Consider the following 13,243-nt stretch of genomic DNA (forward strand, 5'->3'; position numbering starts at 1 on the left):
AGGAACAAAAGAAATAAAAAACAAATGGGAAAACGAGAAAAATGGGAGACCTAATCCAAACATATAAATAATTACATTAATTATAAATATTCCAATTAAAAAGCAAAAAATAGATAAAATGCAAGACTCACCCATATATCGTATATAAGAAACTCATTTAAAAAATACAGGTTAAAAGCGAATGGATGGGAAAGGATACAACCTGCAATTCGTAAGCCTAAGAAGGCATATTCTATTGACAGAGTGGCTGACTACAGTAATACTAGATACAGCAGATTCTCAAGACAAAGAGTATTTCCAAAGATTTTTTTTTTAAAGAACATTTAGTAAACTAAGGAGCCATAATGTGTAAGGCATATCCTTTAATGAGGGCTTCAAAATATGTAAAGCAAAAACTGACGTAAGGGGAAAAGACAAGTTTACAAAATGAAAGTGGACAATTTTAACTCCTATCTCTCAATAATTTAATAGACTAAACAGACACACTCCACACTCTAAAAAAACATTCAGCAAGGACAAAGAAGATCTAAGAAATACTACTGTCATCTGACACCATATATGTAAAAAACACTCTACCCGAAAACCGTAAAATACAGGCTTCAAGATCAGGCAGACCATATGCTGGGCTATAAAACAAGTCTCAATACATTTCAAAACATTAATATCACAACTAAACACAGTTATAAATAATCCACGGATCATATAAGAAATCAAAAAGGAAATCAGAAAGATACATAAAAACACTACTATAAATCTTCTAGAAGAAAACATAGAATTACTTTGCAGCCTGTGGATGGACAAAGGTTTCTTAGGGAAGAAAGAACAGTAAAAATAATTGAAAACAAATGGGGCACCTGGCTGGCTCAGTGGGAAGAGCATGGGACTCTTGATCTCAGGGTTGTGAGTCTGAACCCCACATTGGAGGCAGTGATTACTTAAAAATAAAATCTTTAAAAAATAAAATAATTTTTTAAAAAAGATAAATTCAGACTTCATAAAATTTAGAACATCTGATCAAAAGATACAGTTAAAAATGAATATGCAAGCCAGACTGAGAGAAAATACTTATTAGACCTTTATCTGACAAAGTACTTGGATCCAAAATTTATAAAGAACTCCTACAACTCAGTAAGAAAACCCAATTTTTAAAAGGGCAAAAGACCTGAAGATACCTCAAAAAAGGAGGAAATAAGCACACAGCCCAGAAGCACATAAATAAGAACACAACATTATCGTGTCAGGGAAATGCAAATTAAAATTACAATGAAACAGCACCACAGACAAAGCAGAATGGATAAAATTAAAAAGATGACAACTATTAATAAGGATGAAGAGTGAAAAAAGTGCTCACACACTTGATGAGAGTGTGAAATATTATATTCATTTTGGAAAATAGTTTGGCAGTTTCCTTTAAAGTTAAACACATATGGGGGGGCGCTGGCTGTCTCAGTCAAAAAAGCATGCAACTCCTAATCTTGGGGTTGTGAGTTCGAGCTCCACGATGGGCACAGAGATTGATTAAATAAATAAATAAATAAATAAATAAATAAATAAATCAATCTTTAAAAAAGAAAAAGTTAAACACATATCATACAACCTAGCTCCTCCACTTTTACGCTATTTACCCCAAGAGAAATAAACACATGTCTACAAAGTGCTACAAAAGAATGTTCATAGCAGCTTTATTCATAGTAGCCAGGCACAAAAGAACACAACATACTGGACAACTGGATTGATACAAAGTTCCAGAACAAGCAACAACAATATAGGACAAAAAAAATGAGAATAGTGATTGCCTCTGGAGTAGTAGCTGATGAGTACTGACTGGGAAGGAGCACGAGTCAACTTTCTGGAGCAAGAGAAAAATATCTGACACTTTGAAAAGGGTCTGGGTTACACAGGTGTAACCATTTTTAAAATTCATTAAATGGTACACCTAAGAATTTTACATTTTACTACATGGAAATTTTCACTGAATTAAAAAACAACAAATATTTGACTGTAGTTTGTGCTATGTATGCTGAAGTATTTGGGGGTGAAGTATATTGATGTCTTCAACTTACTTTGAAATGCACCCAAAAGGGAAGGTGTACACTTGATAAAGCAAATATAACAAAGTATTAGAATCTAAGTGCTAGATACATGTGTGTTCACTGCACAATTCTTTCAGTATTTCAATACAGGTTTGAAACTTACCCTAATCAAAACTGGGGGAGGGGAGAGAAAGCAAACAAAGATGCATTTGGCTCTTTCCATAGGGAAGTTTCATTTGATCTCAATCCTTAGTCTCACCTTCTTCCCTTTAGACCCTTACAACACCTCGGCACATCAACTGAATAACCTGTATCTTACTTATGCCAACTCATTAAGCCACAGACTTGGCCATACCGGTTCTTTATATCACTGACCTTGAAGCAATTCTAAATTTGATTCCTATTCACCAAAATTTTGACTTAGTTGATTAGAAGTGGGTCCCAAAAATCTACGAGACAGTTAAAAATTATAAATGGATGCTTCCAGGTACTTCAAGTTGAACACAACAATCACTAAATATGTGACTTACTATATATTACCTTTGTAATAACTTTACATGGGTTACCTCACATGAGGAAGATACTACTGTTACAGGTAAGGAAGCTAAGGCAGGAAGATATATGGTCTAAGATCATACAGCCATTAAATGGCAAACATCCCACAGACACAAGCTCCGTCTATTTATTCTTCTTATCCCCACTTTACAGATAAGCTGATGTACAAGGAATTAATTTGACCAACATCACTCACAGCTAGTAAGTAGCAGGCCTGTACCTGACATGACAATATCAAGCAATTAAATCTCCTCAACTCAGTCGTATTTTATACACACAGACACACAAACACTCATCTGTTCTGGTATCAATAAGCTTTTTCATTATAAACTGGTATCACAGTAGAGGCAAAATGCCAAATGTTTAGTGACTAACACACAATCCTTAAATATTTTGAGATCTAAGAAATGAGAGCTAAACTTTCATAATGCAAAATGGGTTATTTACAATATGAAGTTGTTAACCTGAATGTTTTAAGTGAATCAAAATATACCAATCCCTGCTACATACCAACAGTACCTGAAATTAGCATAATTTGTTTACACTCCAGTAAAAATAAAATTTCTTCCATTTGGCCTATCCCAAAAGTCCATTAAAATACCCACAAAAATGAATATTCCATCCTTTATCAAAAGTTCCTATTAACTATAACTGAATTAAGAACTAGTGGTCTAAACATATTTGTTATGTGAAACAAAAACAGCAATGAATACAAAATAAGTAAGAAAAAGCATCTACCCAAAACCTCTTTTACCTAGATTAAGAAAACACAGGGTAGGCAGAAATTTGGGGCAGCCACCCATTGCTACCTCTTTCCTCAGAAACCTGGAGACTCTTAACTCCAGTGTGGATTAGAACTAGGGACAGGAGTTGGGTGAGGCATCCTGGGATGCAAAATTGGCAGTTGGCAGTTGGCCGGAATGAAGAGGGGGTCCAGAGAAGGGAGGAGGTGATAAAGAGGGTTAGACCTTCATAAAGCTCCTCACAGTATACCAAGTAACAAGAACAAAAGTAAGACAATAAATTTTCACCTCCCTCCCAATGTCTTGATACAGCAAAGTCCCATAAACACGTATCTGTAAGACAGCCAAAACCGAGCTACAGACAGCAAGCTGAACTTCAGCTAAAGAGCTCAGGAATATATTCTTTAAAGTTGAAACTGAAGGGAAATAAGCAAAATTCACAAATCTGTTATCTGGCAAACACCAAAACCAAGATGTTCTCCTCATGCAGGGATAAACTTTAAAAAGCCAGAGACACAAATTTTACTGAGAAATATAACAGCTCATCTAGAGAACAGGCTATATAATGAGCTATATTACTCAGATACTAATTTCCTTATGTATACAAAGACAACCCATTTCTTAAAAGTCATTTAATCAAGTCTACATGAAGAGATTCAATAAAAGAAAATCGGTTTGCTAAGAAAACAAATTTTTTTATCCCGTGTCATTAGTGACATTCAAGACTTGTTCTTTGAAGATAGTAGAATACATGAATACATTCCTTCCCTTCACAACACTCCAGCAGGAGAGCAACACGTAGAACCTCAAGACCAGTCCCGGAGCCGAGACCCCAGCACAATGCCACGTACCACAAGACAGGGGAGGGGACAGAAAGTCCAAGCTGCCAAGCAAGTCACGGTTCTGGTGCCTTCAGAGAGGCACAACTACAAAACTGCTCAACAGGAAAACGGGAGATGAAGGAAATGAAAACGAAAGACTGCCTACTCTAAATAAACCTGGAAAGCGTACCAATAGACAGAAAGGAAGCAATACTAACTCGTACAATAATTTCAACCAAAACATGGCTTTAGAGTCAACAGAAACTTATAGAAGATCTCCTATTTAAAAATCTAAAAATTCCTAAAAAAAACTCACGAGTCAATGAAGAAGTTACAAATGAAATATTAATTAGAAAAAAACAAAAATGAACGCATTATGTATCAGAACTTAAATGACCCAGTTAGGCTGAAATTCACTTGTAAAAAGATTGAAAGAAGGCCTGCATTCAACTCAAAGTAGTTAGAAAATAAATAAAAAGTTAATTTAACCAATCTTCAATTAGTCCTTATCTTATTCAAACTTTCATTTTCAGAATATATACAAAAATCTTTCAAAAAAAAAAAATCTTCCCAATGAAAGAAATAATCCAATAAGAAATGGGTAAAGGAAGAGAAACCCCAAATGACCAAGAAATTCACAAGAACAGGGCTCCCTCCCTTGTAAATAGGAAATGCAAAATAAAACTCTAATGGCATAACACTTCACACACATCACCTTGGCAAAAACTTAAAAAAAAAAATCCAAAAAATCAAATACCCATAAGGAAAAAGAAAAAGCACACCCACCAACTGTGACGTGGAAGGAAGTATTTAAACTACCTCAGGAGCAACAGGGCAACATCTAATACGTTTGGAGATGTGTATGATCCCCTAGAACCCAGCAAGGCCATCATCCTAGAGAGAAAGCCTAGAGAACACACTGTCTGTGTGCCGAAGCAGAAGTGCATGAACAGTCACTGCAGCACGTACTAGAAATCAACCCACGTGCACCCTGCAGAACAGGGCGATAAAGTTTCAGACTGGACAAATCTGTAACAGGGAAATTATACAACTTGAATTATCTTTCACAACACTGATAAATTTCACAAATAATAGGACAAAAATGGCAAGTGAAAAGAGCGCAGTGTTAATCCATTTATGAAACAGGCAAAGCCTAATGATACAATAATATTCCAAAGGTCAAATAATTTCAATTTTAATTATCTTATTTGAAAAAAAAAAAGGCTTTTTAGTGGCACCCATGGAATTTAGGGTCCTAGGTTAGGTTTTCTGTGTCATCACAGTGAAGGGGGTATTGAACACACGTACGTGCACGCGCACTCACACTGGGAAGGGACTGCTCCAATGGCAGACTAGTCATTCTTGTGCTGGGTCTCCCCCAAGCCCCACCCCTCGGCCCTCAGGGTCCCCCCCTCATCACCACCACACCACAGTTTTCCATGAACTTCAAGAATATAAAGGATAGAACCCTACCTCCTCCTCTGGAGGTTTAGATGCAACAAAGCGCGTTCTCTCTCGTCTCATCTTGCCGCCTCCACTACCTACTCCAGAAGATAAACCATTGGCTGCAGACATACTGAAATTTGGGTAAGAAAAGCCACTAGGCAAAGAAAAAGAAAATTAAAACAAATGATATATTACTCTGGTCCATAACTTGTTAACTAACTGAACACCTAAAAATTAGAACTGCTAACAAGAAAAGAAATATACAGCTGAATGTGATTTTAAAAGCTGACAGATTTGTGTGCATTTTGTTTAACCTTCTTAATCTTCAAAAAAAATACATAAATAAAACACAGACCTTACAAATGAAATATAAAGAAGCTTTAGCTATAAAGACGACATTACCTTTCTCGTTGTTCTCTAGTTTGTCCTGGTGTCACAGGTTTTTCATATCCAGTCTAGAACAAAACGAGCACACCAAATTTACATGCCTGCTTCTTCGTTTTAACTTTCTTAATACCTCCCTTCTGTCCGTCCATTTTAATATTTGAAATCAGGAATTTGATGGGTTTTTAGTTAGTGAACCCTAAAATTTAAGACCCGTACCCTGCTTTCTGAATGGCAACTGAATTACAGCATGATTATACATGTAAAAGATCACTGAGCACACTGCCCGACAAAAAGGTAGTAAGTACACAAATATACTTACAAATCACAAAAATACTTTTACTCATCTCTCATGATGGCCTATTAAATGTGTAAGCAAATTAATAAGGATATTCTCTCTGAAATGATTCTCTGCAATTTAAGTTCCTCCATTAAAAGGATATCATGGCCCTTTGGAGAAATAGCAAAATACAGGACAGGGACGAGAAACTTACAGGATGAGCCTGTATTTTTTTTTTAATATTTTTTATTTGTCTGACAGAGAGAGTAAGAGAGCAGAGGGAGGGGCAGAGGGCAAGAATCTCAAGCAGACTCCCCCCCCCCCGATTGCAGAGCCCTACTAACGGCTCACTCCCACGACCCTGAGATCATGACTTGAGCTGAAACCAAGAGTTGGATGCTTAACCAACTGAACCACTCAGACACCTGAGCCTTGATTCTTTTATATCAAAAAGCAACTAAGTGTTCAAACACTGAAGGGAAATACAAAGAGGACACAGGAGCCAGTTCAAAGGCCAAATGGGACAATATGAACATCAAAATAAATAATGCCAATAAAGAATTATAATCTATAGAATATGAGAAATAAAGCTGACTTAAAAAACACAGACATAGGGGCGCCTGGGTGGCACAGCGGTTAAGCATCTGCCTTCGGCTCAAGGCATGATCCCGCGTTATGGGATCGAGCCCCACATCAGGCTCCTCCGCTAGGAGCCTGCTTCTTCCTCTCCCATTTCCCCTGCTTGTGTTCCCTCTCTCGCCGGCTGTCTCTATCTCTGTCAAATAAATAAATAAAATCCTTAAAAAAAAAAAAAAACACAGACATAGATAGGTACATAAATGAGAAGAAAACTCTTCCTCCAGGAGGATGTCAATTAATAAATGTAGAAAGAATGGTGGAGTTAGAAAACCACCTTTTGGTAATCTACAAACAATAGATTTAGGTAAAAATTACAATAATGCTAACAACTAAAAGGATATTTATCCTCTCAAAGTTATCTACCCACAAGATACTTATTAATTACAACAGATAAAAAAAAATTACTAGTAACTTTAAACTGGAGAAATCTTACTAACATCACCTTAATAATCACACTGCTACTAATGAGATGAATTGATAGCATGTGCTTCTCGACATGACAATCTGAGAAGAGCTCAGCATCTATTCTTTGATATTATTACCAAAAGTACGCAAGTTGGGGGCCCCTGGGTAGCCCAGCTGGTTAAGCACCCAACTCTTGATTTCAGCTCAGGTCAGGATCTCAGGGTCATTGAGATCAAGCCCCAGGTCAGACTCTGCACTCAGTGCATTGTCTGCTTAAGATTCTCTCCCTCTCTCCTGCCCCGCCCCCGTGCTTGCACACACTCTAAAATAAAAAATAAAAAAATAAAAAGGATAACTGGAATCTAATTATAAGTAAACATTAGACATTCTCAAATTGCAGGACATTCTACATTGTAACTTGTACTTTAGAAATATCGGTTATGTAATACAAAAACAAAAAACCCTAAGGAACTGTTCTAGATTAAAGCAGATGAACAGATATGAAAACTAAATGCAGGGGTGCCTGGGTGGCTCAGTGGGTTAGGCGTCTGCCTTTGTCTCAGGTCATAATCCCAGAGTCCTGGGATCAAGCCCCATGTCGGGCTCTCTGCTGATCTGGGAGTCTGCTTGTCCCTCTCCCTCTGCCCTGCTTGTGTACTCTCTCTCTCTCTCTCTCAGTCTCTCTGTCTCTCAAATAAATAAAATCTTTAAAAAAAAGAAAGGAAGAAAACTAAATGGATACATAATCTTGAATTTTTTTCTTCCAGGACAACTGACAACATCTAAATAAAATTTGTACATTAGATAACAGTATTGTACAATATTAAGTTTCTGGTTTTGATAATTATTCTGCATTTATTACATTAAGGGAATTCCCCATCTGTAAGAAATAACACAGTAAAGTTAGTAAACTGTGAAGTCCTATAATTGTTCTTACAAAGTCTTTTAAGTCCAAAATTATATTCAAAATATTTTTTAAATTTTAATAAAGCAAATATGACAGTGTTCATGACTGGTGAATCAAGGAGTAATGGGTAAAGACTGTACTATTCTCTCAACTTTAGTTTGAAATTTTTAAATAACTTAGGTTATGAAGATCAAATGAGATTAAATATAAGTAAAGGCATAAAGAGTAAGATACTATGTAAATACATTAAATACAAAAAATACACTTTAGCTAAATAGCACAAGAAAACAAACAAACCCAAACGTGGGACATTTTAAGACAACTGGCCTGGTCTCCCCACAAACCAATTTTTGCCTAGCAATTCCGCTCTTAGGTACAAACCCCAGAAAAATGACAACATATGATGACAAAATACCTGTACACAAACATTCACAGTATTATTAGTTACAGTCAAAATATAAAAATAACCCAAATGTCCCTCAGCTGATGAAAGTATAAAATCTAGTATATCCAAACAATGAAATAATATTCAGCCACATAAAAAGGAATAAAGTTCTGATATATACATGGATGAACCTTGGAAACATTATGCTGAGTGAAATAAGTGAGTCACAAAGGACCACATATTTTATAACTCCATTTACATGAAATGTCCAGACTAAGCAAATCCAGAGAGACAGATCAGTGGTTGCTTAGGGCTGGAGAGGAAGGAGTGGGGAGTGACTACTAACAGGTATAAGATTTTGGGAGGGTGGGGACAATGGTGAGGACAATGTTCTAAAACTGACTGCGGTGATGACTGAACAACTCTGAATATACTAAAAACCACTGCACCACTGTACTTTTCAAACAGGTGAATGTATCTCAATAAAACAGTTATTTTACAGCAAAAACAATGTATTGAGGGTCAAGGCTTGAGATCTAGAAAGACAAAAAAACCAAAGCAATGCATGAGATCTGCTTGGATTTTGATTCAAAAAAGCAACTATAAACAACACTGGAGTGTGGTCTAGATATTATAGAATATTAAGTAGGAATGAACATTAATCTCTTCAGATGTGATAATAAAGAAGAAAGTACTTAGAAAATGCACCTCAAAGTACTTAGGGATGAACAGATATGTTATGTGACATTTTGTTTTCAAATAGTTCAACAACAATACAAACAAAACAGAGATAAAGCAATACTGGCAAAATTATTTAATCTAAACCATGGTATATACTAATGTTACTAGTAAATACTAATTTAGGATTTGATCAAGGTGCTAGCCATTTGAAAGGCATACCAATTTGTAATCACTAACACAAACTTTATGCATTATCTAGTTGCTAGACTGCAATGGTAGAGTACTTGTATCTTACTTATTCTTACTCATTTTAATCAGTATTCAAAGACGAGTGAAAATAAACACATACTCACACTGTGCTTTTTATCTATTCTTTGATTTGTCTTCCTTAATTCACCAGACGGGGTCAGAGATGGTTTAAAATAAACAGTTCGATTTGCTGCTATGGAAACTGGCTTTGGGGTCATCAGTCTCTGAACAGGGGGATACTGAGAGTCCACCTTACAGGTAATCAGAAATTAAAGACAAACCTTTATTTTCATATATGTATAAGTGACACAATCTAAAAATTATTTGGCAATAGCTAATGTCACCTAGAGACTATGAATACTTCTTAGAGAAACACCCAGAGAATGCAAACAAATACTGAAAGGAAAAACTGATAGTAAGAGAACTAAAGGTATATATATTTATAAACTTATACATAAAATTCCAAATGGTTTCACACTTTTCACATATATGTGCACATGCACAAAACAGAAACTATATTCAAAACTGTTCTACAAATCTAAGCTTTTACAGGTTGAATTTTGAATACAGAAACTAAAACTGATTTTGCCACATTTTCCCCAAATTACTTTTTAGATATCCTTCAACTGGAAATAAGATTATTTTTAAACTAGCTATGAAAATAATTGCCAAAAAAAAAAAAGAGCAAACCTCTCTCCAAGTTAATTTTCCTCTATTGTTATTTAAAAACTAAAGCAAAAGACTTAACGGAGTAAAACTCTGTTAAGAATTTCAAATCCTAAAATAAACTGGCATTATTATCTAAGCACACAAGTGTCGTGTCAACAGTCTTTTGCAACAAGGAAACACAGTAAAAGTCCTTTTGGTGTAAGATGACTATAAAGCCAAGAACTTCTACTCTGTCCAAAGACTGTAATACTGTGAATACAGTCCTTTCACTCTGCAGCAGCTGTGGACAACATTGGTTTCCAAGGCAAAGCCTCAGTATATTAGCTCTTCCCTAAATCCTCATCACAACTGTGATCTTATAACTCAATGAGAGTCTATTTTGTAGACTGTTCTGATAACATCTGTGAAACATGAACTACAATATTGTATTCTGGCCTTTATATATCCTAGCACCCATTAATAAAATTCTATTGATACTATACTCAACCCTTTAATAAAACTTTAATCAATGAGAACTTGTATTATGGTACAATTTTTTACATTTACTTCTTTCTAAACAATCTGATATAAAACAGGAGTTTGAGAAAAGCAACTAATGCCATAAATTAATCCCATCACAGTGGTTAATAAATGATTCCTTCTTGCCTGATTACAAATATCTAGGTAATTCTAAAAATTGTAAAGCAACACTATCTGCCCCAAACCTCTCAATTTTAGCCTTTTCTGCAGAATTTCAGTGAAAATAATTATAATTTACCAGTATCGCACATACAGTTCCCATAATTAAGTCAGAAAATTAGGATCATTTCAGTCAGTTACTTCTGGGGGGAAACTGGTGTTGCAATGAAGGCTTTCACAAGTAAGGATCTGGGAATGCTTCCCGGAAGGATACTTAACTAGCTACAAGCATAACTAACAAAAAATACCTCTTTAACTCTATCAAGCACTTTATTTTTCCCACAGCAACCTCCAAAGCTAATTTCAGCCAAATAGAACACACTAAGAAGGGTTATCAAGATACTATAATAGTTATATTTTGTATTAGTTCCCATACCTTGGAACAGTATTTTGGCTGACTAATGAAAGATCCAGCAATCTGAAATTCTATTACACACAACAGATTTGACATGTTTGTTAATGAGGAAACTTTACAAAGATAACTATGTTCAGTGCGGGTTTTAGTCACTGAACTTCTATGATTACTAAACACTGCAAGCACTGTTCACTCCTACTTTTATTTATTGGAAGGTAAGAGTTACTCATAGACTACCGAGATGCTGAAGGTAGAAACACCAAATAACCAAAAAATGTTGACTAAGCATTTACTGCACATACTGCACTGTGCTAAGGCAGGCCATCACAAGAAGCTACAATGTCCAAGTCAAACAATCTTATCTTTCAAACATGTTCCCTAATGACTATCAAATTCAATTTGTATATTTTACTAACTTAAAAATAAATATAACAAAACTATTGAAACTTTAAGTAAATAAATGCAAAAAAAAAGTTTTACCCTTTCCCTTTTGGCCTGAAAGTCTGCAGTGGTATCTATTCCACTTCTATCCAGAGGCTGAAAAAGTAAAAATACTATTTAGAATAGACTGGAAATTTTGAAGAATAGGACTTTCATCACCAATATATACAAATATATCTCTAAAAAATGGTTTAAAAGTCAACTTACAGAATTCAGGGGAGAAGAAACAATAGATGGAATTCTTTTTGCATCCTGTTAATATTGAAACAGTAACAAAATTAAGATTTTTCACAAAACTCAAATTTTGCCACACACCTGCATTTAATTGTGATTCTAAAAATTTACCGCTAGAGGGCTTGACATCTTCTCTAAAGACTGCAATATTCGCCGAGCTGTTGAACTCGTCACACCATAGGACTGTGCATTGAGCTGCTTAGCTTTCATCTGTCTTCTGACTGGTGCCTATAAAAAACAAACACTGTATTATTTTTTTGGACCGTGAACTCTAAAGCACATATTTGAGGAAATAAAAATATTTACAAAACAGAATGGATATCCAAAGAGAAATAGGATTAATGTGGTAAGAGCAATTTACTTCTTAATGACTTAATGTCATTAAGCATTAAGTTCAGCTTTTTTTCTTTATACCTTTACTAAAAAGCCAATTACTTTTACAATCAGAAACAAGTAAGACAGCATGCACCTTGCTACAGATCTGCAGCTATGTTAAATGGGAAAAGTGAGATCACTGGTATAAAATTTTAGCATTACCTTGAGCCATTTATCCCTGATATTTAAATCAAAGAACATTTCTTGTTGAATCACTATGCCATCACTATGTTGTATACCTAAAACTAATATAACACTGTGTGTTCAACTGTAATTCAATAAAAAATACATAAATAAATCAAAGAACTAAGTTAACAAGAACTACATTAAAACATTATTCTCGGTATTAGTTAATTAAATTCCAAGATAACTAAATGAGCCTATAGTCTCTATTGTAAAGGAAATTTAAATTTTTACACTAACTCACTTCTCAAATTTTGATATAAGAAAAATTTAAACACTCAGGCTATTTCTTCATGACCTTTAACTTTCTTAAAATTGGCATTAAGAAAAACCTCTTATAAAGAACAGATAAGTACCCTTTAATATGTAAGCAATGTTTACAAATTCCAATTAAAACACTTTCTTTTCTCAAGAATGCATTACAACAATCCAATAACCAAGTGACTACCACAAAACAATTCAGCAATGCTTGATATAAAGATATTATCACAATCTAAACACAACTCAGTTTCTACAAATAGCTCATAATATCTGAGAAACTGAACCATAATAACTACTTGATAAATAATGTTTCTCTGATACCAAACATTGATGATATTTGCAGAGTAGCTGCAATATTCTCCATTAGTTTTATTAAGAACTTGATGCCCATTAAGGATTGCTGATCAGGGCAGAAAATTCGGCAAACAAGAGGCAACATTAAAATCCTCTAGGAAAATATGACAGTCTGTCCTGTCACCGGATTCTACTGGCCACTGGCTGCTCAGGGCCTCGATTCAC

At 35.0% G+C, this 13,243-nt stretch overlaps 1 protein-coding gene across 2 annotated transcripts in view; it reads right to left on the reverse strand.

The window, feature by feature from the left end:
- NUP153 (nucleoporin 153) overlaps nucleotides 1–13,243 on the reverse strand; it is a 73,420-nt gene that overhangs the window by 28,577 nt on the left and 31,600 nt on the right. For both annotated transcript variants that reach the window (XM_040645085.1, XM_040645086.1), the window contains exons 6-11: nucleotides 12,017–12,133; nucleotides 11,879–11,923; nucleotides 11,711–11,767; nucleotides 9,633–9,779; nucleotides 6,001–6,053; nucleotides 5,626–5,752 (exon numbers count right to left, since the gene is read on the reverse strand). In XM_040645085.1, coding sequence (XP_040501019.1) covers nucleotides 5,626–5,752; nucleotides 6,001–6,053; nucleotides 9,633–9,779; nucleotides 11,711–11,767; nucleotides 11,879–11,923; nucleotides 12,017–12,133 — 546 coding nt within the window. The remainder of the gene's footprint in view (nucleotides 1–5,625; nucleotides 5,753–6,000; nucleotides 6,054–9,632; nucleotides 9,780–11,710; nucleotides 11,768–11,878; nucleotides 11,924–12,016; nucleotides 12,134–13,243) is intronic.

The sequence above is a fragment of the Ursus maritimus genome, unplaced genomic scaffold, assembly GCF_017311325.1.
Source record: "Ursus maritimus isolate PB19 unplaced genomic scaffold, ASM1731132v1 scaffold_30, whole genome shotgun sequence".
NCBI classification, from domain to species: domain Eukaryota; kingdom Metazoa; phylum Chordata; class Mammalia; order Carnivora; family Ursidae; genus Ursus; species Ursus maritimus.